The sequence below is a fragment of the Mauremys mutica genome, chromosome 15 (assembly GCF_020497125.1).
Source record: "Mauremys mutica isolate MM-2020 ecotype Southern chromosome 15, ASM2049712v1, whole genome shotgun sequence".
In the NCBI taxonomy this organism is placed as follows: Eukaryota; Metazoa; Chordata; order Testudines; family Geoemydidae; genus Mauremys; species Mauremys mutica.
Genome location: NC_059086.1, coordinates 2,560,706 through 2,585,842, shown reverse-complemented (window position 1 = coordinate 2,585,842; position 25,137 = coordinate 2,560,706). Strand labels below are relative to the sequence as shown.

General features: G+C 61.0%; 1 protein-coding gene across 4 annotated transcripts in view; it reads right to left on the bottom strand.

Moving 5' to 3' along the window:
• Positions 1–8,479: 8,479 nt before the first annotated feature.
• Positions 8,480–25,137, bottom strand: part of SLC8A2 (solute carrier family 8 member A2) — an 83,679-nt gene continuing 67,021 nt past the window's right edge. For 3 of the 4 annotated variants that reach the window (XM_044989037.1, XM_044989034.1, XM_044989035.1), the window contains exons 3-8: positions 21,505–21,608; positions 20,490–20,507; positions 11,611–11,735; positions 10,541–10,640; positions 9,964–10,239; positions 8,485–8,893 (exon numbers count right to left, since the gene is read on the bottom strand). In XM_044989037.1, coding sequence (XP_044844972.1) covers positions 8,517–8,893; positions 9,964–10,239; positions 10,541–10,640; positions 11,611–11,735; positions 20,490–20,507; positions 21,505–21,608 — 1,000 coding nt within the window. In that variant the 3' untranslated portion in view covers positions 8,485–8,516. Of the gene's footprint in view, positions 8,894–9,963; positions 10,240–10,540; positions 10,641–11,610; positions 11,736–20,489; positions 20,508–21,504; positions 21,609–25,137 lie in introns of all 4 variants that reach the window. The other variant, XM_044989038.1, reaches the window with a different exon arrangement.

Genomic DNA, 25,137 nt, shown 5'->3' with positions numbered 1-25,137 from the left:
TTAAACCCCGCGCCGAGTGGCAGTTTCCAGCTGAACAATGGGGGGGCCGTTAATCAGGTTTGCGCGGAAGACACACAGGCCGGCTTTGAATGCAGGGTTTAGCAGCCGGGCGGGGAGCGGGTGAGGTGGGGAAGCCAAGCCGCATCAAAGCCGAGGGCCCTTTTGAAGTGGCTAATCCCCTTTGGAAATCATATTCGGGGCATAAAAGGCGCACAATGAACAGAGCCGCCGAGGTCAGGCCCGGAGTGTCGGGGGGTCGCGGATCCGCAGCGACGTCTCTATTATCCGCCCTGCTCGGATGTGGAGGCAAATCCCACCATTGTCGGGGGGAGCGGCTGAGCACCTCAGCCCAGGCGCGGGGCGGGGCGGGGGGACCGGGCCGAGCCGGGAGAACCGGCCTGGCAGCCTGCAGCAGAGGACAAAGGGAAGGACAGGTGCTCGGGGAGGCCGGAGGGTCCCTGGCCCGGCAGGGGGCAGCAGAGACCTCGCAGGACGTGGGTCGTGGTGCTGCCCAGCCCCAGATCTGAGCCAGCCCCAGACCCTGTCACTCACTTAACGTCCCGCAGTCGTGGGAGTGGCAAAGCCAGGACTGGAACCCAGGAGTCCGAGCACTCACTCCCCCCTCCTCTAACCCCCTGGATACCACACCCCTTGCCAGGCATAGAACCCAGGAGTCCGGGCTCCCAGCCCCCCCTGCTCTAACCACTAGCCCCCACTCCCCTCCCAGAGCTGGGACCCACTCCCTTCCCAGAGCCGGGGATAGAACCCAGGAGTCCGGGCTCCCAGCCCCCCCTGCTCTAACCACTAGCCCCCACTCCCCTCCCAGAGCTGGGATAGAACCCAGGAGTCCTGGCTCCCAGCCCCCCCTGCTCTAACCACTAGCCCCCACTCCCCTCCAAGAGCCGGGGGTAGAACCCAGGAGTCCTGCCCCCGCCCCCCTCTCTGGACATCCCGCCCCCTTAGCTGGGTTGGGCGATGCCGATTGGCTCAGTTTTTAGGGCAGCGTCGCTCTGAAACTGGGCGCGAAGGTGGGGGGGTTGTTCCATCTCAGAGCCAAGCCCCCAGCGCGGTGGAGCCAGGGCCTGGGGGCCAAAGAGGGCAGAAGCCAGGGGGCACCCAGGCAGCGGCCCAGGGGGGCTGACCCGAGCCCAGCGGGATTAACTAGCCATCACCCCCCCCCCCCGCCCGCCCTGTGTCTCCACCCCAGACAGAGTGTGGCGCAGCTTAGAGGCCGGTGCTCCCAAGAACTGGGGTGTCCCCTATGGGCAGCCCCCAAAGCAGGAGGGTGCCGGGGGGGACAGGGCTCCCCGCTACTCCCTGCACCCCCGGGGAAACGGGAAGGATCCGGGCTAAGGGATGGGCCGGCCTGGCCCGCAAGTGCAGCGGGAGGCGTGTGTGTCCGGAGGCCAGGCTGGCTGGGGCTGGGGCTGGGGCTGGGGGGGCAGCTCGGCCAGCGGGGGGCAGGGGGGCAGGGCGGTGCTGAGAACCCAGGAGTCCCCTTAGAGCAGCAGGTGCTACCCCCCTACCCCCAGCTACGAGTAGGAATGGGGGGGGTCCTCTGTGTGTGTGTGTGTGTGTGTGTGATGCTGCCCCCTGCTGGAGGGGCTGAGCCCTGGTGTGTGTGTGTGTGTGTGTGTGTGCGTGTGTGTGTGTGATGCTGCCCCCTGCTGGAGGGGCTGAGCCCTGCTCTGTGTGTGTGTGCGTGTGTGTGTGTGTGTGTGATGCTGCCCCCTGCTGGAGGGGCTGAGCCCTGCTCTGTGTGTGTGTGTGTGTGTGTGTGATGCTGCCCCCTGCTGGAGGGGCTGAGCCCTGCTCTGTGTGTGTGTGTGTGTGTGTGTGATGCTGCCCCCTGCTGGAGGGGTGGAGCCCTGCTCTGTGTGTGTGTGTGTGTGTGTGATGCTGCCCCCTGCTGGAGGGGTGGAGCCCTGCTCTGTGTGTGTGTGTGTGTGTGTGTGTGTGTGATGCTGCCCCCTGCTGGAGGGGCTGAGCCCTGCTCTGTGTGTGTGTGTGTGTGGCCCCCGTCTCTCCGTCTCTGCCCGTGTGTGACTCCCCAGAGCCCCCGGCCGATCCCCGGCGGGCCCCGCGTCCAGCCCCTGTGGTGTGTGGCCGCCCCCCGGCCCAGCACGCCCGACACATCCACCGCGCGCTCCCGGCCTCGCCGCGGCCCCCTGACCTGCCAGGGGCCGCCAGTGACGGATGGCTCGGCCGGGCCTCGGTGTCAGCAGGGGCCTGACCTCCCAGCGGTCGCCCAGCCAGGAGAGAATGACCCCCCGTCCCGCCCCCAGCCCAGGGGCTTTGCCGATGTAAAGACGTGCTGAGCTGTGGTGCAAAGCGAACCCGGAGAGGGGTGCGAGGGCGGGGGCGGGTAAATCAGGCGAGGAAAAGAAAAATGAATCAGTAAACTCCTGGGTTCTCTCCCCAGCTCTGGGTGGGAGGGAGGGAGGGGGGGGGGTGTAGTGGTGAGAGCAGGGGGCTGGGAGCCAGGACTCCTGGGTTCTCTCCCCAGCTCTGGGAGGGGAGTGGGGTGTAGTGGTGAGAGCAGGGGCTGGGGGCTGGGAGCCAGGACTCCTGGGTTCTTGCCCAGGCTCGGGGGGGGGGGTAAGGTGTAGTGATGGGGGCTGGGAGCCAGGACTCCTGGGTTCTCTCCCGGGCTCAGAGGGGTGGGTGTAGTGGTGAGAGCAGGGGCCTGGGAGCCAGGACTCCTGGGCTCTCTCCTGGGCTCGGGGGGAGTGGGGTCTAGTGGTGCAAGGCGGGGGGGGGGGCATTAGCGACGGTAACGCACACACACATCTGGAGCGCTGCTGCTGCTGCTGCAAAGCTCGGTATTAAATCATTCTGACTCGGCGTATTACGGTAGCAACTCCCGGCCCCAGCCAGGGGGGCCCCACCAGGTGCTGCCCAGACCCGGCGTGCGGGCGATGACGGGGGCGGTTGCATAGAGTGGTCATGAATGCACTGGCCGTGTGCGTGCGCGTGCAAGGGGCTGGCGTGTGCGTGCAAGGGGCTGGTGTGCGAGGGCCTAGCGCGTGCACCCACCCGTACGCGTGTCTCTAGGACGGCAGCGGCAGGCGCCGACTCCCGGGGGCAGTTGTGTCGGCGCCCCCCACTGAACCCCCTGCCCCATAGCGCCCCCCTGTGCCACGCTGGGCCCTGGGGTCAGCACTGACCGGCAGGGGCGAGCCCACACCCTAGTCCTGGCTGCCCTCTTTGGGCCAGATGTGCCCCTGGCTACCCGCTGCCCAGGCAATAACCGCCCCCCTCCCAGCCGCTCCACGGACCGGTCTCTATTCCACTCCAGGCCCGCGGGCACCAGGCGCCTCGCCCGCCCCACGGCTGGAGCAGCTGCGCCACCTTGTGGCAGGAAGGGGGAACTTCCTACGTGGGTAGCGCAAAGCAAGTGAGGGGCGGGTGGGACCCGGGGCTGGCTTTGCAACTGTGGAGGGGGGGGTCCCCGCTTAACCCCCCCCCCAAACACAAAGGCCTAGAGCCGCAAAGGGAGCTGGGAGCCTCACACCCTGGGCCAAGTGTCTGGGAGCCCGGATGCCTGGGTTCTCTCCCTGGCTCTGGGAGGGGAGTGGGGGCTGGTGGTTAGAGCAGGGGGGGCTGGGAGCCAGGACTCCTGGGTTCTCTCCTGGCTCTGGGAGGGGAGTGGGGGCTAGTGGTTAGAGCGGTGGGGCTGGGAGCCAGGACTCCTGGGTTCTCTCCCTGGCTCTGGGAGAGGAGTGGGGGCTAGTGGTTAGAGCAGAGGGGGCCTGGGAGCCAGGACTCCTGGGTTCTCTCCCTGGCTCTGGGAGGGGAGTGGGGGCTAGTGGTGAGAGCGGCGCATCCCTTAAACAACGCTAAATCCAAATGCGGAGAAAAAGCAGAACAAGCAACATCTGGCCACAAGCTCCGGCCACAGATCGGTTTTCGGTGGCGGAGCGTCCTCTAGCGGCCTCCCTTGGTAACGACACACTGTACTGAGCCCCCAAAAGTCTGTACCTGGCCATTACTCAGCCAGGACGTGGGGCATTTGGCGGGGGGGGGGGCACCAGGGTCCATTGAGCTGATCCAAGGTGGGAACGGGGCAAAGACAGTGCGTGAGCTGAATCCATTGAGCTGGTCGTGGGTGGCTGGAAGGGGCAAAGGGAACCGGGTTAGATGGGGGGAGCCCCTGATTGGGGGCAGAGGGAACCCGGCTGAGCAAGAAAGCAACTCCCCCCCCCCCCCCACCCGAAGTCAAAACACAAAGGTCTCGTGTCTCTTTTTTTCCTTCTTCTTCACACTCGATGGCTTCGGAAAGTCAGCCGCCCGTCCCGGGGTGGCATGCACGTCCCCCGGCCCCCCCCCACACACGCTTACTCGGCCACAGAGACGTTCACAGGCAATATTCAAAGGTTTATGGCGACTCGTACAGAGAGAGACGCAGCGTTTCAAAAGGAGACGGACGAAACCACCGACAGAGAAGAAAGAGACTAGAAAGGGCGCGGGAGACGCCTCCCTCCCCGCCCCGGCCTGGGCCGTCAAGCTACAAAAATCCCTTGTCTGAAAAGTGTCGTTGTCCAAAACCACCCGGGACGCAGCGGTAAGAAATCCATGTTAAAAACCCTGCCCTTTGCGTGGGGCCGTATCTCCCCACGCAGCCCCAGCGGCAAGGCCCACGTAGGGTGACCAGACGTCCCAATTTTATAGGGACAGGCCTGATATTTGGGGCTTTTTCTTACATAGGCTCCTATTACCCCCCGGCCCCGGCCCGATTTTTCACGCTTGCTGGCTGGTCACCCTGGGCTGCCCACCCCTGTGCAAAAAAGCCAAGGGAGCCAATGGAGAGGTGCTTAAAATCCAGGGCATTTGAAAAGAGCCCCCAGCGGGGCCTGGAAGGGTGTGTTCACGCTGGCATCTGGCAGTGGAGCTGGGGGGCTTTTCTCTGCAGCTAGAAGGGCTAGAAACTTTAAAAATATATATATATTAAAGTCAAGCGTCTCAGCTAATTCCACCCATCCCGGAGCTGGGGGTGTATGAACCACACCCCGCATCATGAGAGTCGGGCTCACTGGCTACCGCCCAGCCAGTTGGAAAAGGACCCACATTTCCCCCCCACCCCCAGTTAATAAGGCTTGTTTGCTCCTGGACTTTGGGACCACGTCTCGGAAGGACTAAAACTCAATGCTCTAGCGAGGGGCTCCGCCCGCTTTGAAAGATGCACGTGCCTAACGGGGAAATGACCCAGCTGCACCACCCCAGGCCCTAATTAGGGCTTAATTATCACCCAACCGGTTCTTTAGAAAACTGGGTTTCTGACAGACTTGGCTGCATCCTGCCAAAAATGTCCATGTTTTGTTTTAACACCCACCAAATGCCCCCAAAATGAACCATTTTCAACCCAAAATGAAAATATGCCCCACCTGACCTGCGGCCGCGGAGCTCTGTGGGAGTCGTAGTTTGGGAGCCTTCTGCTCCCATTCGCCTCTATGGGCAGGGCTCCCAGCCGGACTTCACTTCCCATGTTGCACCGCGGCCAAGTAGAAAGGCTGTGGTGCTTCATGGGAGATGTAGTCCAATCAAGCAGCCCAATTAAGAGGGGGGTCTGGGAGCTGAACTACACCACCCATGAGGCGCTGCACTGGCATTTCAGACTTCAAATCTTTCTGTTTGTAGCTAAAATATTATAGATTTAGGGTTTCTTATCACCAAAATCTTGAAATTCAGCATGGAAACTCCCCCCCATTTTTCAGCCCCCTTGTAATTTTAATGTATGCGTCTTCCACGCAGCCCCCACCAGCTGCTCCTCTGCCCCCTCCCGCTGGAAATTCTGGAGTGGATCTTCCACATCTGAGCCGCCATTGCCTCTTCGCCGAGCGCCGACGTGCAGCCAGTGAGCAACGCGGCCCTTCCGGAGCCATGGGCTTTCCTGGCGCCCCCTGGGGAAAGCTGGACAAACAGCTGCTGTGTCCCACCCCAGAGGTGGCTGCCTCTCAGCGCCAGGCAGAAGATCCCCGGTATTAGAAATGATGTCACGCGCCCCCACCCCCACCCCAAGCCAATTGGCCTCACACAGCAGGGATCAGACCCTGTGTCTCCCTGTGCAAACAGCTCCCATCAATGGCTTGACTCAGGTCTCGGGCGGGGGGGTGGGGGGAGGACAGATCAGAGCATCCCAGTGGGGCCAGGCTCCTGCAGTTCGGGGGTTAATGCAATTTGGGACTTTGATCTCCCCTCAGCTCCACGTGGTGACTGACGAGCTACGGGGCTGGATCAGATGCCAGGTGCTGCAAGGGACGCCCCCCAACACACACACACACCCCAGCACCCACTGTGGGGCAGGTCGTGCCCTGCCCCATGGAGTGATGATGCCCCTGTGGGCCAGGCCCTGCCCGGTGGAACGGGGTGTGTGAAGAGGCCCTGGGAGAGGGGAATGGTGGGGGGTTTGCTCTGTGTGTATTTGCACTTTGTGACTAGTCTGCATGTGTGTTGTATGTGTGTTCTGTGGTGTGTGGGTGCGTCTGTAGCGTGTGTGCAAATGTGAATAGGGGTGTGTGTGTAGTGCATATGTGAATGTGTGTGCAGTGTGTGTGCATGCATACATGTAGAGTGTGTACATGCATGTAGTGTGTGCCTGTAGCATGTGTGCAAGTGTGAACATGTGTGTGTGCGTAGTGAATGTGTGTGCAGTGTGTGTGTGTGTGCCTACAGAGTGCATGTTGTGTGTGTGCATGCAAATGTGAATGGGGTGTGTGCAGTGTATGTGTGAATGTTTGTGCAGGGTGTGCACATGTGCCTGCAGAGTGTGTATGTATGTGTACATATGTAATGTGTGGGCACATATGTGTGTGTCTGTAGTGTGTGTGCAAATGTGATGGGGGTGTGCAGTGTATGTGTGTTGTGTGTGCACATGTGCCTGCAGAATGTGTGTGCATGGTGTGTGTGTACAAATGCAGTGTGTGTGCACGCGTGTGCATGCAGTGTGTGTGTCTGTAGTGTGTGTGCAAATGTGAATGGGAGTCATGAGGTGTGCACAGTGTATGTGTAAACCATTTGTGCAGTGTGTGTGCCTGTGCTTGCAGAGTGCATGTTTTGTGTGTGTGTCTACATGCAGCATGTGCATGCATGTGTAAAGTGTGTCCGTGCAGCAGTGTGTGTGTGTGCGTGCATGCAGTATGTATGCATGAGCAGTGTGTATGTATGTGTCTGTGTGCAGTGTGTGTGTGTGTGCAGTGTGTGTGCACAGTATGTATACACGTGCAATGTGTATGTGTGTACATGCAGTGTATCTGTGTGTGCAGTATGTATACACGTGCAGTACGTGTGTGTGCGCGTGCATGCGCGCAGTATGTATGCACACCCAGTGTGTGTGTGTGTCTACGCGCTGTGTGTGTGTGCGCAGTATGTATGCATGCAGAGTGTGTGTGTGTGCGCGCAGGATGTATGCACGCGCTGTGTGTGTGCGCACGTGCAGTATGTATACACATGCAGTGGACACACAGGTCCACACCGGGGCATCACACCAGGCTGAGGAGCCCAGTGCCACCCCCGGTGCACGAGCAGGCGGCCGGTGGCGAGAGGCCGGCCAGCAGTGACACCCCTGGGGGCGGGCGTGGGGGGCACACACAGGCCGGCTGCCTGGCTCCCAGACCCCCCGCTGTGAGCCGCCCCCTGCGGCAGGACGACACGGAGGGGGGGGGCCCTTCTTCCGCCGCAGGTGGGATCTGGCTGCTGGTTCTTGCACCTCTCCAGAGCTGGGGGTGGGGTCCCCCAAATCACCCCTCCGGGCCCAGCTGCAGCTTGAGTCCCTGTGTCCGGCCGGCCGACAACCCATCCCATCCCCCGACCCGAGGAGACGAGCACGACGCAGAACAAAACGAGTTAAACGAAAACGCCATGGGGGGGATTGTGGCACTCCCCCCCCCGGCTCCCCCGGCTCCCAAACCTCGCTCCCCTCCGATCCCCCCAAACCTCACTGCCCTGTGATCCCCCAAACCTCGCTCCCCTCCGATCCCCCCAAACCTCGCTCCCCTCCAATGCCCCCAAACCTCTGCCCTGTGATCCCCCAAACCTCGCTCCCCTCCGATGCCCCCAAACCTCTGCCCTGTGATCCCCCAAACCTCGCTCCCCTCCGATCCCCCCAAACCTCTGCCCTGTGATCCCCCAAACCTCGCTCCCCTCCAATCCCCCCAAACCTCTCCCCTCCGATCCCCCCAAACCTCACCAGCCCCTGGGGACACGCTCGCATCCAAGCACCCCTATAAGCTGGCGGGGGGCTGTGCCAGATCTGACGTTCATGGGGATTGTTCATGGGGGGGAGGTGACATCAATGAGGTGCTAAAAATTAGGGGGGGCTCATCCCCCCATATAATGGCTGCACCCATGACAGACTGGGGGGGCAGCTCCTGGTTCCACGCAGACCCTACAAAAACAAAAGAGGACACTCAAAGATCTGGGTGCTGGGACGGAGCAGGACCCCCACTCCCCCCCGGCAGTGTCTCTGGGCAAAGGGGCCGGTGGACGGGGGGCAGTGCCCCCCCCCCCGCGAGGCTGGCTCAGAAGCCCCGGATGTGGCAATAGGCTTCGAGGCTGGAGAAGAGGATGTAGAGGAACCAGAGGCCCAGGAAGAGGCCGGCGGTGAGGAGCTTGGCCGGCCGGGGGCCCCCCAGCTCGCCCCCGATGCCCGGCCGGCGGCGGTACATGAGGACGCTGATGCAGACGAAGGCGAAGATGGTGAAGAGGGTGACGGAGAAGGCCAAGGTGCCCGTCTGCACCCGGAAGTCCTGGCCCTGCGCGGCCCAGTAGATGGCGGCCACCGACCAGGCCACGCCCAGGCCCAGGAAGACGTTCACCGCGTTGCTGCCCGTCACGTTGCCGATGGAGGCGTCGGCGCATTGGTCCTGCAGGGCGGCCACCTTGCTGGCAAAGGTGTCTGGGGGGGGAGACGGGGCATCAGCTGGCGGCCACGGAGCCGCCCCGGGGCCCCCTGGCTGGGGACTGGCACCTTACACCCCAACATCCCCGCCAGCCTAGCCCTGCCGGTGCCCCTCACTCCCGATCCGCAGCCCCTGCTAGCCCAGCCCTGCCGGTGCCCCTCACTCCCGACCCGCAGCCCCTGCTAGCTCAGCCCTGCGCCCCACAGCTCTGCCGGTGCCCCTCACTCCTGACCCGCAGCCCCTGCCAGCCCAGCTCTGCCGGTGCCCCTCACTCCCGACCCGCAGCCCCTGCTAGCTCAGCCCTGCGCCCCACAGCTCTGCCGGTGCCCCTCACTCCTGACCCGCAGCCCCTGCTAGCCCAGCCCTGCCCCCCCCCCCAGCCCTGCCGGTGCCCCTCACTCCCGACCCGCAGCCCCTGCCAGCCCAGCCGGTGCCCCTCACTCCCGACCCGCAGCCCCTGCCAGCCCAGCTCTGCCAGTGCCCCTCACTCCCGACCTGCAGCCCCTGCTAGCCCAGCCCTGCCCCCCCCAGCCCTGCCGGTGCCCCTCACTTCCGACCCGCAGCCCCTGCCAGCCCAGCCCTGCCGGTGCCCCTCACTCCCAACCCGCAGCCCCTGCTAGCCCAGCCCAGCCCTGCCCCACCCCAGCCCTGCCGGTGCCCCTCACTCCCGACCCGCAGCCCCTGCTAGCTCAGCCCTGCGCCCCACAGCTCTGCTGGTGCCCCTCACTCCTGACCCGCAGCCCCTGCCAGCCCAGCTCTGCCGGTGCCCCTCACGCCCGACCCGCAGCCCCTGCTAGCCCAGCCCTGCCGGGGTCCCTCACTCCCGACCCGCAGCCTCTGCCAGCCAAGCCCTGCTGGTGCCCCTCACTCCCGACCCGCAGCCCCTGCTGAGCCCCCGCCCCGCTCCCTGCAGCCCAGCGCCCCCTGCCGAGCCCCCCACCCCACTCCCTGCAGCCCAGCGCCCCCTAGCGCCGCCTGCGTGGGGAGAGCGCCCCCCACGACCCCTGGCTCTCCCCTGGCACTGCCCCCCCCCCGTGTCGTGTGCGGGCCGGGCCAGGCTCCGTACCCGGGATGGAGGTGCCCAGGGCCACGAAGACCACGGCGTTGACGGAGTCCTTGAGGCCCACGGTGCAGCCGAAGTGGGAGGCCAGGTCCCCGATGAGGGCGGTGAGGAGCCCGATCACCAGGATGGAGACGCTGAAGCAGGCCCAGCCGTTCCAGTACTCGGTGGGCGGCACGCAGGCGAAGAGCACCTTCCAGAACACCGTCAGGAAGTGCATCACGTAGTCGAAGCAGGACGGGAGCTTCTCCTCCCGCCCGTCCTCCTCCTCCTCCTCGTCACCTGGCGGGGAACGGCAGCACGTCAGCCAGCGCGCCAGCCCCGCGGGGCTGCAATGCGGCCACTTCTGGGGTGGGGCGGGGGGCTGGGTAGACAGGGATCCCTGGCCTGGCACTGAGATACAGGCCAGGGACCCAGGGGCTGGTTATCTAGGGTCCCTGGCCTGGCACTTGAGATGCAGCCACCTCTGGGGTGGGACACAGGAGCGGTTTATACAGGGATCCCTCACCCGGTGCTGAGATGCAGCCGCCTCTGGGGTGGCGCACGGGGGGCTGGTTATACCCAGGCCAGCCCCGGCACCCACCTGCGCTCACGGTGATGGCGTCCAGGAACTGCTCCCTCCAGGAGTGGGTGCCGATGACCAGGGCCAGGTTGGTTTTCTTGATCAGCTTGTCCACGGTGTTCTGTCGGGGAGGGGGGAGGGGCTCAGTCTCGGGGTGGGGGGGAGGGCGGGACCGGCACGGTCGGCTCCGTGTGCCCCTCCACGAGATGCGTTGGGCAGATCTCAGCTCCATTCCCAGCCTCGAGGGCGGAACGGGCCCTGGAGAGCCACCCCCCCCCCCCCGTCGCCCCCTAGCAGTGGGTCCCTGGGCTCACTGGCAGGGGGGGAACACACAGGCCCCAAATTCCCACTGTCGTCCCCCCGAATCCTGCGGCTCCTGGCGGCGCAGCGCCCGGCTGCCTTAGGGGTTCGAACGCCGGGTGGGTAACGCTGGCCCGGCCTTGAGCATCGCAAAGGGACTCGGACAAACGAGCCCCGAGCCCCTGGAGAGGCCACAGGGCTGGCACTGAAAGGGGGTCGTCGGCTTAGCCCACCCCCCTTCCGCGGCCCCTCGGGGAGCGTGATGGAGAGAGAAAGAAACCTGCAGAGTCACCGCAGACGAGCCCAGCTGCCCCCCCCCCTCGCCCTGCTGTTATCCCACATTGGGGGGGTCAGTTCTACCCTGCCTGCCCTGCCCCCGGACTCCGATAGTCCCCCCCACCCCCCGCTTTGCTGCTGCCCCACAGGCGGGTGGGAAGGCCGATACACCCTCCGTCTGCTCCCCGCCGCCTCCTGATGGGCGCTGCGCCGGGGGGATGGAGCCGGAGGCCTGGACCCTTTTGCGTGAGCCATTTGGAACGAACGTCTCGAGAGGGAAGCGCTGCCTAGTAGTTGGATCACTGGAGCCGGAGGCCCTTTCTCTGCTCGACCCACTAGCCGGGTGGTTCTCAGCTGGGGGTACGCGCACCACTACTGAGAGGGCTTCCAGGCGGTTCATCAGCCCATCTCGAGCCCCTCCATCCCCTCCCAGAGCTGGGGCTGGACCCCGGGAATCCCGACTCCCAGCCCGGCTCCTCTGGGCCCCCTGCGGCGGAGGAGAGCAGAGTCATTGCCTTAAAGTCGTACGACTCCTCGATGATGACTTCCAGCCGGCAGTTCTCCCCCAGGATCGGCTTGCCCATCTCGGCGATCCTCCAGGCTTCCTCCTCCTCTGCCGAGAGCTTCTTGTCCCCGTCGGCTGGACAGGAGACAACCCGTGAGCCCCCCAGCCGCCACCGTGGTTTCCCCACCTACCTCACCCCTCAGGGACGTCGCTGGCTCCCCTCCCCACAGCATACGAGTGCCCCCCACCACCTGTAACATGTTCACCCTCCCCACATCCGGGGCGGCAGGGCAGTGCTCTTGTAGGACAGATGGGGAAACTGAGGCCCGGAGAGGCAATTGCCAGGCCAGCACCGGTGTGAGTGGACCAGCCCCTGCTCTCGCCTGGGACGGGCTAGATGCGGAGGGCGACGCAGACCGTCGCCCAGGCACGTCCCCTCCCGTGGGCCGGAAGCCGATATCCCCACTGCGCTTGGTCGGCTTTGGGTCCGACGGCCCGACAGGGAAGCTGGAGACAGACTGGAGAAAAGGCGCCGGTTTGTAACAGGGCAGGGAACAAATCACCCGGGCTGGCAGCGGGTTCTCCAGCCCGGGCATGTATAAACCAAGACTGGCTGTTTTCTAGAGCTCGGCTCTAGTTCAACAGAGATTGGGCTCGGCAGGTCTCTGGCCTGGGCTCTGCGGGGGATCAGACTGGGGGATCACAGGGGGCCCATCTGGCTTCAGAATCTGTGAATCTATGGGTCACATCCCGAGGGATCAGGATGATGCTACTGTCAGCCAGTGGCCATAACACTCATCCATCCATCCCCATACAGACCCATCCATCCATCCATCCATCCTCATACGGACCCATCCATCCATCCATCCATCCCCATACAGACCCATCCATCCATCATCCATCCATCCCCATACGGATCTATCCATCCATCCATCCATCCATCCATCCCAATACGGACCTATCCATCCATCCATCCATCCATCCCAATACGGACCCATCCATCCATCCATCCCAATACGGACCTATCCATCCATCCATCCATCCATCCCAATACGGACCTATCCATCCATCCATCTCCATACGGATCCATCCATCCCCATACAGACCCATCCATCCTCATACGGACCCATCCACCCATCCATCCTCATACGGACCCATCCATCCATCCCCATACAGACCCATCCATCCATCATCCATCCATCCATCCATCCCCATACGGACCTATCCATCCATCCATCTCCATATGGACCCATCCGTCCATCCCCATACAGACCCATCCATCCATCCATCCATCCATCCCCATACGGACCTATCTATCCATCCATCTCCATATGGACCCATCCATCCATTCCCATACGGACCCACCCACCCATCCATCCATCCATCCTCATACGGACCCATCCATCCATCCCCATACAGACCCATCCATCCATCCATCCATCCATCCATCCATCCATCCCCATATGGACATATCCATCCATCCATCCATCCCCATACGGACCCACCCATCCATCCATCCATCCATCCTCATACGGACCCATCCATCCATCCATCTCCATCCATCCATCCATCCCCATACGGACCCATCCATCCATCCCCATACGGACCCACCCACCCATCCATCCATCCATCCATCCATCCATCCTCATACGGACCCATCCATCCATCCATCTCCATCCATCCATCCATCCTCATACAGACCCATCCATCCATCCATCTCCATCCATCCATCCATCCCCATACAGACATATCCATCCATCCATCCATCCCCATACGGACCCACCCATCCATCCATCCATCCATCCTCATACAGACCCATCCATCCATCCATCTCCATCCATCCATCCATCCATCCATCCCCATACGGACCCACCCATCCATCCATCCATCCATCCTCATACGGACCCATCCATCCATCCATCTCCATCCATCCATCCATCCTCATACGGACCCATCCATCCATCCATCTCCATCCATCCATCCATCCCCATACGGACATATCCATCCATCCATCTCTATACGGACCCATCCATCCATCCCCATACAGACCTATCTATCCATCCATCCATCCCCATACGGACATATCCATCCATCCATCTCTATACGGACCCATCCATCCATCCATCCATACATCCCCATATGGACCCATCCACCCATTCAGCCCCATACAGACTCATCTATCTATGCACCCATCCCCATACAGACCCATCCATCCCTCCCCATACAGACCCATCATCTATCTATCTAACCCCACACCCCCCTCTATCTATCGATGGATCGATGGATCCCCCCAGAAGCTCCGGGAAGCGGGAGCCCTGCATTCCTCCCCATCAGCCGCTCACCAAAGAGAAGCTGCAGGTGCAGTTGCAATTCCAGGCAGGGGGGCTGGACCAATGTTTACAGTGGGGGGGGGCACTGAAAGCCACTGAACCCCACTGCAAACCCTGCACATAATGGAAACCAGCCCCCCCCGGTCCCAGCTAACCCCACGTCTCCAGCCTGGGACGGTCTCTGTGACTAAAGCCCTGGCCACACGCCCACCTCACCCTGCGCCGAGCGAGACCCCGCGACATCTCACTCATCAGACACTCGGTGGGAGCGACCGGGAGGGGGCAGGTTTGCCTTCCAGCACTTGGCATCTCTATAGCAACTGCCATGGTGGGTCCTGGCAGGGTTTGCAGGTGTTAGTCAGCTGAGCATCACAACCTCAGTGTCAGGGAGGTTGGCACCATCAACGGGAAATCTGAGGCACAGGCAAGTGAGTGGCTGGCAGCAGCAGCACATGGAACAGAACCCAGGAGTCCTGGCTCCCAGCCCCCGCCCCCGCTCTAACCACTAGACTCCACTCCCCTTCCAGAGCTGGGGATAGAACCCAGGAGTCCTGGCTCCCAGCCCCCCTGCTCTAACCACTAGACCCCATTCCCCTCCCAGAGCTGGGGAGAGAACCCAGGAGTCCTGGCTCCCAGCCCCCGCCCCCGCTCTAACCACTAGACTCCACTCCCCTTCCAGAGCTGGGGATAGAACCCAGGAGTCCTGGCTCCCAGCCCCCCTGCTCTAACCACTAGACCCCATTCCCCTCCCAGAGCTGGGGAGAGAACCCAGGAGTCCTGGCTCCCAATCTCTGCTCTAACCAGAATCCAGCACTCACTCCCTTAAGGTATACGTCACGGTTCTGGAAATTTTGTTCCAACATTATTCCTACATCAAATCCTTTTAAAGGGCAGAGCAAACACTTAGTATTTCTAAAACCGCTTGAAAGGTTTTGAATATTTTATGCCCCTAATACTTGGCTGCAGCCTGTTTCTTGAGCTGCCCGGGGACCGCTCCACAAATATCTGCTTTGTAATTTGCTTTTCATTTAACTTGGCATGTATAAAACTTGTGCATGTGTATTTTGTGCTTCTGTGTGGAGGTTTACAGCTGTGTGTGTGTGTTTACATGTGTGTGCACGAGTCCGTGCATGTTAGGATGGACATGTGTCTGCAAGAACTGGTGTACGTGTGATTTGTGTTGGCACATGTGTACATATGTTTGCATATGTGGGCATCTGTGTTTATGTGTCATGGCCTGCATGTGTGGGCACGTATGTATAGTCGCATGTTATGTGTTGGGAGTAGCTGCTGTAAGAAGCTATTCAGAAAGGACCCTAAAACAGCAGCCTCCACTCTAAACATGGGTCCCTGTCAAAAACGCAGACCCATGCAAGGCACATGTGGGCAGAGAGGACACTGTTTTATGAAGGTTTGGGCACATAAGTGACAGAGAGGCTGGAAGACCAGAGACACGGCGAGACAGAAGGAAGCAGGATTGGTAGGTTGGCCCTGAGAAAAAGCGGAGAGGATTTTTGGGCAGCGTGCTGCCTGGAAAGGGGCTTGGAACTGCGAGCAAAGTGGCCGTCTCCTGTTATTTGAGTGCCTCCTGCGTTTCAAGGGAACAGGCGTCTATACGTTCTTGGTAATTAAACAGGATTGAATCAAAGAAATACCTGACTCAGTGTCTCCTCTTCCCAGAAATAACCCCCAAGGGTTACCCAACCAGGGCAAAGAAACGTGTGTTCTGCCTACGTCTGTAGGTGTGTTACTCTGCGCCTGCAGAGCAGTGCATGTGTGGGTGGGTGTGTGGGGGCACCTGTGCTGGAGAGCAGAGACAACCCATCTTGATGGTTTCCAGGAAGGAAATTAAGATCCAGCCATGCGTGCCGTTCGCCACGGGAGATAGATAATGACCATCTGGCTCCATCTCTAATTAAAATCAGCTCGGTGTGATGTGTCCCCTCCCAGTAGCCATCTAAGGGGGATGCTGTCGAGGACACTTCAGAGGGCTGGAGTCCTGCCCCGCCCCGCCGGGCTGCCAGATCTTCCTTTCCTGCTTCTGGCTTGGTGCAATTTCAGAAGAATTCAGGCTGCCACGGAACCTGGGCCAATCGGGGGTTTTCCTCGGGTGACTCAGCTCCCAGCGCTTGCAAATGCTTTTCCCAGCGCGCTGGGATTGGCAGCCAATGAGCGGTGCCAGATCTCAGCCGGTGCTAATCAGCTGGGTCTCCTGGAGGCCATGAGGCCAGATCCCCAGCTGGGGCGAACTGGCTAGTCTAATGCCACGTTTCTTGCTCTGTTCTAGTCCCGTTTCCATGACAGCGACGTCTTTCCTGTGTATTATGGGCTGTCCTCCTCTTTGCCACGCAAGGGCTCGTCTAGGGACGTGGTTTTTGACATCTGTCCCACGTGCCCGAACCACCTCTTGCTGGAATCATCGTCCCTGCAGCCGCGCTGGTTCCTTTATCCCCCGGGAGCTCTTTGCTCGCCGTGGGTTTCTGGCATTTGCCAAGTTTCAGAAGCAGGTAACCCCGCGGGGTTCACAACAGCACTGCACGATCTCCCACTAGAACCTCCGAACTGCCGTACGGGGCCCCTTCTCCCACCTACCCAGCCCGTACCAGAGCTACACACGTCTCCACCACAGACACACACACACTCAGCCCCGCAATGCACACAGCCAGCCCCACAACACACACACACATCACCGCAATCCTCACACTCCCACGCTCCCTCCCACACGCCCCCTCCATTGCTCTCACTCCCAGCTGGTCGCCATCCCCAGCCCTGGTTTCCTGCTCTATTCGAGCTCTCCTGGGCAGCCCTCTCCCAGCCCGGCACCCGTCCACACCAGGGTGCAGTACTGCAGAGACCCACGGTCCCTCGCCCCAGCCCAGCCCAGCCACACCGACATCCACCAGCCGATCCCCGCGGGACGGAGCATTTTCTCTGCATGGAGGCACCTGCAGGCGGCCAGCCGAACACACAGCCCGGGGGCAACCCCTGTTGGCAACTGCGGGACGAGGCCAGAGCAGGGCTGGTACATTTTGAGGGTGGGTAGGGAATTGTCCATCTGAACTTTCTTCCCTGACGGAAAACTGGCTTTTCGACAAAGCAAATTGTCCGAAGGAAAGGCCAAGAAATCGCCTGTTTTTTCCATCAGCAAATCAAATGCTTTAACATGGAACATTTTCAGTTTGGGGCCCACTTTGTGGGGGGCGGGGAATTTGGGCCACTTTTGGTCAAAACGTTTGCCGTTTGGGGCTGAAGAGGTTTGTGGGGGTTGGCAGGCTTCTGGGCAGGACATTCGGCAGTTTGGGGGCTGGACGGGATGGGGGCGGGGGGTTCTGACGCTCAATCAACGTTTTCTGCTGAAAATGGTCCCCGACGGCTGTCCGAGGTGAGCTACCCCGCGGGGGGACTCCCATGGTCTACAAGGCTGGATGGGGCGGGACCTACCTCTGCACGGCAGAGTGAGCCTAGCCAGGGCTTAGCCGACTCACGCTTACCACGCCCACCTGCAAGGATCCACCACCGCACACGCCCGCACCGGGGTAGCCACGGCCGCACTGGCGCCGCCATTAGCTGGGTTTGGGGCCAGGGGCGTATCCCGGGGTTCTGAGGGCCTGGAATTGCTTTGCGGTGTATCTGTCCTCCGCAGGCCCCTGTCCTGAAGTGTTCGGGGCCCGCCCTACACGTAGCCGTAGCTGGCTGTGCACAGGTCTCACTTCGGTCTGTGCCCGCAGGCGCCAAGCCGTGGAGAAGGTGCGGTAAGCCTCAGAACACATGGTAAGCCATGGAGAACACATGGTAAGCCGTGGAGAACAGGTGAGAAGCCGTGGAGAACAGGTGATAAGCCATGGAGGACACACGTTAAGCCGTGGAGAACACATGGTAAGCCGTGGAGCACACACGTTAAGCCATGGAGGACACATATGAAACCTGCCTTATAGACATTGCCACCCCCACCCCCTGAGTCATCCCCATCTTGTTTCTACAAGGCCTGAATATACAGAGACAATTAAACCTCGTTAAGATGCCTCATCCCGCCAATCCATTTTTCATAATAATGAACGGGTCAGATCATGGCCTCGGAGTGACAGGGGTCGTGCTTTGTGTTACGGTTCCATTCAACAATGGCTCACAAAGGGTTAACGACCGATCAACAGCTGTCACCAGAACGGCCCAGCCGTGAGCCGTGCAGGTTACAGGCAGCACGTCGGAAGAAGGTGTCATAAATTATTACCGGCAATTTGTTGTGCTGCTGTTTATTAAAGTGTCACTTGCCACTGGCTGGAGGTTGAAGCTGGAAACATTTCCGACTGGAATTAAGGTGCAAATTTTTAACAATGAGGGTAATTAACCAGTGGGTGTGGTGGATTCTCCATCACTGGCCAGTGTGAAATCAAGATTGGATGGTTTCTAAAACGTTTCTGCTCTAGTCCAAACAGCAACTAATTCGGGGGAGGTCTCGGGCCGGCCTTACGGAGGAGATCGGACTTGAAGTCAAAACGCCCGTCACAAATTAGAGAATTGGTCAGAGATCAACAAGAGGAAATTCAATAAGGACAAGTGCAAAATCCTTCACTTAGGGGGGAAAAATCAAACGCAGAACCACAAAATGGGGCAGGATTGTCTGGGGGGTCGTATGAGTGAACAGGAGACGGGGGGGGCAGAGTGGATCACAAATTGAATACAAGTCAACAGTGCGATGCAGTTGTGAAAAAGGCGTGTGTGTGAACAGGAGTGTTGGATGTCAGACACGGGAGGTAACCGTCCCTCTCTGCTCGGCGCTGGGGAGGCCTCAGATGAGCCCTGCCCCCCGCCCCGTGCATGGGGCTGGCCCGTACCCTACCCCACCTCCCCTCCGGGCATGAGGCTGACCCGAGTCACCGGCCAGAGCCCTGCACCCCCCAGGTTCAGGGCTCTCGTCCACGCCCGGCCAGCTCCCTCCGTGGGGCTGGCGTTGCTCACCCCTCCGCGCCCGCTAGGGGGGCCCGCCCCCCTTTTTGCACAAGTGGGTGTGTGAGGAAGTGGGAACGTTTGGGCTGTTCTGTGAATGCTGAGTGGGGAGTGTTGGCCTGGGAAGGTGGCAGGGGAGCTGTGCTGGGGCGGCCTTGGGGAAGGGAGGTACCTGAGCCTGTCACCTGAGACCCCAGGAGGGGGGTTGGAGGCCAGGGGACACCTCTGCCCGGGGCACTGGACAAAGGACACAAAGGCTGGGGGAGGAGCCGGGGGGGAGGCTGAGTGAGAGGCTGGGGGGAGTTTTCAGTTTGAAGCTGGCTGGGAAATAGAGAGAGGCCCCGACGGGGCTTGGGCTTCCCTGGGGCCCCAGATGGACCTAACTAAAGAGGGTCCTGTTGTCTGTGCCGGCAAGACCTGTGTTAGACCCCGTTCCTGTCATCTAGCTAAACCTCTGTGTCCCCGGCTGGCTGAGAGTCACGTCTGACTGCGCAGTGGGGGGGCAGGACCCTGTGGCCCCCCCAGGACCCCGCCTGGGCAGACTCGCTGGGGGAAGCGCACGGAGGGGCAGGGGAGGCTGAATGCTCCCAGGAGAGACCCAGGAGGTGAAGCCGTGGGAGCTTCCTGCCCTGCAGACAGGCTGCTCCGAGGGAGAGGAGGCTCCCCAGAGTCCTGCCTGGCTTGTGGGGAGCAGTTCAGAGCATCGCCCGGGGACCCCGTGACAGGGTGTCTGTCCCGTTGGCTCCTGCATGGCCACTTTTGCCAAAACAAAAAAAAAAGTCAGGGTGGCCAGGACAGGGCTTAAAAAAGGGGGCTGGCTTGGCCAAAACGGGACGTCTGGTCGCCCTTGTGGATGCTGGGTGCCATTCTGGAGACTGTGATTTAGGAAAGATGGGAGGGGGGAATTGGAGAGAGTCCAGAGGAGAGGAACGAAACTGAGGAAAGCTCTAGAAAGCCTGAGCTAGGAGGGGAGGTTAAAACAGCTGGGCACGTCCGTCTGGAGAACAGACTGGAGGGGCCGGGGGAGACACGACAGTCTTCACAGGTTTCAAAGAGGCCAGTGATCAGCTGCTCTCACAGGTAAGACAGGAAGTGACGGGCGCGAACCGCAGCAAGGGAGATGTAGGGGAGCTATTAGGAAAGTCTCTCAGGCCGGTTAAGCTCTGGGACAGGAGTCCAAGGGAGGCTTTGGCATCCCAGTCACAGGAGGTTTGACAGAGCCGTCAGGGACGGTCGAGGTTGGCTTGGTCCTGTCTCAGTGCAGCAGGCTGGATTTAATGACCAATCAAGGTCCCTTCCCACCCGACATCTCTGTGAGTCTATGGTGAGAAATGATCCCGTCTGGCCTTGGAGTCTATGGCGCTACCCATCTCTTCGCTACGTATTTACCCTCCCTGAGCTGCTGTGCGTGCGGGAGCACGGACCCCAGGCCTCTCCGGCACGTCCCACTCCCTGGGAAGCGGCGTGAGTTCTGCTCTTCCGATGGGCGGCCGACCCGGCTTGGGAGTCCCCACGCGCCCGGCCCCTGGAGACACCTGCGGTGGGGAGGCTGGGGATAGATGGGTGGGGGAGGGCAGAATGAAGGAAAGGACGAGGTGAGGAGAAAGGGTCTTACCTTGAGTTAGCAAGAGAGCTGCAGAGAGAGAGGGAGAAAGAACATGTGATGAGCCCGACCAGCGGATCAGCGCCGCGCAGAGGGGAACCAGAGGAAAGATCCCGGCTGAAGGCAGGAGGCTTGGCTCAGAAGTGGGGTGAGTGGGGCTTTTCCCAGCTGGGCTCCTGCCCGCAAGGAACCGGGCTGAGACCTGGCAAACTCGTTCCGCTGAACGGGCAGCAGGTTGTAATACGAGTTAGTCACAACTGGCACAGTGACCCGAGATGCATCCCCACCCTCTGATCGCTCCAGGCCAGTTTCTCTAGCCCTGCCTCTCTCCCGTGCTGGGGCCGGAGAAGCTGGCTCTGATCAACTGGATTCATAATGCACATGCATCAAAATCCCTGGGCAAAGCCTCCGGCCAGGCAGGATGGAAGCAAGAATTGTTCTCCAAGCAGAATTTCTCACGCTGCCCTTCAAGAAATCTGCCGTGTTTGAGTCTCCTGCTGCTCCCTGCTCCCTGGCTCCACCTGCCCTGCATGATGTCCTGAAACCACCACCGCCACCCACAACCGGCAGCAGGACCCAGGATTCCCGACTCCCGGCCCCGCCCCCCATCCTGCTCTAACCACTAAACCCCACTCCCCTCTCAAAGCCAGGAGTCCTGGCTCCCTCCCATGCTCTTACCATGAGACCTCACTGCCCTCCCAGAGCCAGGGATATAACCCAGGTGTCCTGGCTCCCAGCCCCTGCTCTAACCACTTAACACCACTCCCCCCCCCAGAGCTTTAGATAGAACCCAGGAGTCCTGCTCCCAGACCTGCATTCTAACCAATAGACCCCACTCCCCTCCCTACACCAAAACGGGAACCCAGGAGTCCTGACTGCGATTGCCCTCGCGATGGGACATGCTGCCTCGCCTCACAGAGGGACAGGGAGCCGGTGGCAAACTGTCCCACCCGCGCTTAGCCCAGGTGAGCGGAGAAGCGGGGATCCCCGACTGCAGCCTGGCGATGGAAGGAGGTGCCCCCCTTACCCGAGATGCCCCGTTTCAGCCAGCGCGGCTGCCCCAGCTCGATGAAGAAGTTGTCCTTCTTCTCATACTCTTCATCGTCCACAATCTTCACCTGCAGGCTTTTCCTGCCGAGACAGAGAGAACGAGAGCGCGGTGTCAGCAGAACTGGCCTCCTGGGCTGCAGGCAGGGGAGAGACAGGCGGGGGGCGGCGGGGGGAACACCACCTCTCTGGGGCCACTGCCGCCCAGAGGGCTCGTCTGCTTTATTCTAGTCACTGCTTTGCCTTCTATTCAGCAGCAATGCAAGAAACCTACAGGCCTGTGTCTTGTAAGACATTCGCTTCCACAAGTTAGCAGAAGGGTTAAGACCTATGAACTCCGCACTGATAAACGGCCCAACAGAAAAACCCCAAGTATTCGGGGAGCTGAAAATAGAGTGTAAGGGGACGTTCTGATCACAGGTAAATAATTCAACCACAGAAGGGTCCTGGCAACGAACTGACGTACGGAACAGGTCCGGGAGATCCATTTAAGGCTGGCCTGCTTGCCGGCCTATATGGCCTTTCTTATTTTGTTAGACGTTTGATTATAACAGGTTGCTATTAGGGTGGATTTCGGCTGTAACACAAGGGACCTGCAGGCCACATTCTGTATGGTGAACAGGGAGCAGACAGATGTCTGGGACCTTTCACCTCGATAGACGGAGCTAAAGCATAAGGTCCATGTGGGACTGAGACCTGTAACACAGAGGATGCGTTAAAGCAGGTTGGCGCAGGGGCTTTCCTAAGTTCAGACCCGGTGCCCCACAACTTGGAACTTGGAAAGAAGCGAAAGAAGCAGTTAGGACCGAAAGAACCAGTGCGAAATAACCCAGCCACAAAAGGGCCATGGTAATGACTGGACGTATAGAACGAGCTGAGATCATCGCTAGAGCAACCTCTAGGGAAAAGACACCCCAACGTTAGCGACGTGAGGAAATACAAATAGGAGAAGGGAAAACCCCCCACCCAATGTGCATTGAACACAACGGTGCCAGCGTAACTGAGTACAAGAGTGGCAGCGCAGCCGAGGGGCGGCAGGAGAGGGCGCTGAGGCCCTGGCAGGTGCCAGGTGATGAGGAGGGAGGTGATGGGTCTTTGAGACTGGGCTAATTGTATTAATAAACCTTACCTGTAACTAGACAAGAGGTCCTATGTGCGCGTCGGGGTTTCCATCTATACAATAATTGAAATAACACCAGGCCTGATCTCGGGGCACGAACCTGCCAACCCTCAAACTGATACCTGGGGATTCTGAACTAATCAATATAATTAATACAGAATCGAAGATCAGGTGACGCCGTCTTGGTTGCTACTGGCCCTGGGCTTTCCTCAGCACTGCTCAGGACGGGCCCAGGGAGCACGATGGGGATTGTTATTTAATCAGCGGTTCTCAAACTGTGGGTCATGACCCCACTGTAATGGGTCGCCAGGGCTGGCGTTAGAGTTCCTGGGGCCCGGGGCTGAAGCCAGTGCCTGAGCCCCACCACCCGGGGCTGAAGGCGACGCCCGAGGAACTGCCACAGAGACCCTGGCTGAGATCAGGGCCCTGTTGGGCCGGGCGCCGCCCAGACCCCAACCAAGATCAGGGCCCTGTCGCGCCGGGCGCCGCCCAGACCCCAACCAAGATCAGGGCCCCGTCGCGCCGGGCGCCGCCCAGACCCCAGCTGAGATCAGGGCCCCGTCATGCCAGGTGCTGCACAGACACCCGGCTCAGATCAGGGCCCCGTCGCGCCGGGCACTGCCCAGACCCCAACCGAGATCAGGGCCCCGTCGCACCGGGTGCTGCCCAGACCCCGGGCGAGATCAGGGCCCCGTCGCGCCGGGCGCTGCCCAGACCCCGGCTCAGATCAGGGTCCTGCTGTGCCTGGCGCTTGTGATCTTTCTTGAGATATCTGCTGTCTCTTCCCTCCTTCCCAGCGCCCCCCTCCCTTTGTTCCCGGGGCGCTCCCCTCCCTTTGTTCCCGGGGCCCCCCTCCCTTTGTTCCCGGGGCCCCCCTCCCTTTGTTCCCGGGGCACCCCCCTCCCTTTGTTCCCGGGGCCCCCCTCCCTTTGTTCCCGGGGCGCTCCCCTCCCTTTGTTCCCAGGGCCCCCCTCCCTTTGTTCCCGGGGCCCCCTCCCTTTGTTCCTGGGGGAGCCTGTGAACGCTTTGCCGGAGCGCTTAGGGCAGCGTCTCACTGCGGGAGGCAAACCAACCTCCCAGCTAGCACGACGTGTGCACCAAGCCTGGCCGACGGGCTCTGCGATCCCCAGGCCCATGCCTGGCTGGGGCGGAGGGTGGGATTCCACTTCGGAGGGTTTGGAGCCTGGCCAGCGAGGGGAAGTTTGCGCGGCGTGTGGGCTGATGCACGGGGAGGAGCGGGGATCCCCAGCCCGTCTCCCCCCCGTTCAGCGCGCCCAGCTCTGCACGGCACAGACCCACAAGGGGGCTGGGACCCTGCGAAGCTGAACGTTGCAATGGCCGAGCCCCCCCGTGGAACCCACAAAGCCAGCGCTGGGCGCGCGGGATCTCCCGACCTCGAATGGGCCGGGGGCGGGAGACAGACCCCCGGGAGCCTGGGAAACGCCGGCCCGCTTGGCGGGGCGCTGCCGGAGCCAGCCAATAGCAGATGCCGAAGGGAGAGGTTCGTCCCACGCCCCGCCCCGCCCCGCGTGGGGAGTCCAGGACCATGCTTCTGGTGCTGGGGAAGGGGGCAGGTGTGCACCACTGCCACCTACTGCGTGGAATCAGAACTTCTCAGCCGCGTGCCAGGCCCCTGCACCGCCCGCCCAGGGCGATTCTCCCCCCCCGAAAGCCACACGAGCGAGCTCGGCCGAGGGATCCCCCAGGGCACATTGGGGCTGGGGTGGCACCAGGCTCCCAAGCATTGAACATCGCTTCCCCAGTATGGTTCCCTAGCAACCGGGAGCAGGAGTGGCCATGGAAACGGCTCGCATCTCCCCCCCCCCCCCCCCGTCTGGTGCAAAGCGGGTACCTTAGCGGCTATGGGTCTGAGGCTGGGGCTCTGGCCACGCCTTCCCCCCACACGCTCCCCTCTCTTGTGCTCCTGAGCTACACAGCAGGGGGGCTTGCAATGAATCAGCCCCTGATCTTGGGGGATTCCCAGTGTGAGAACTGCCAATGGCCTCCTCTGGTGTCACTCGCCCGGGAAGCCAATTTGATTAAGGGAAGGCTCATCTGCAGGCAGAACAATCTCCAGTCCAGGCAAACCGGAGGAGGGAGATAATTTGCCGATGAATAATTTAATCTGCGGCTCTGAGATGAGAGTTTTCGGTTTATGTTTTTTCCTCCCCAGAAGCCAAAGTTGGTGGGGGAGAATCTCCCTTTGCAAACCTCTTTCTTGGCCTTTTCAGAAGCACAGCGAGGCAACCCGGGGGGAAATCAGCCGCGGGGATCGGTGCTAAGCGGGGGGGGGCGGGGCGGGGGGTGTTCTTTCCGGGAGAGAGGGAAGGAGAAAGACAATAAATAAAGGAGAGAAGAAAAAAGTCCTTTCAACCCTCTGGGTTCCTCCACGGTAGCGGATTCTGATCCCCAGCCCCCAAGCCTCTGCAACTGGCTCTCCATCACATTCAGCCCCCTCCATGCAACTCTGCAGGGGAAGGAGCCCCTGACAAT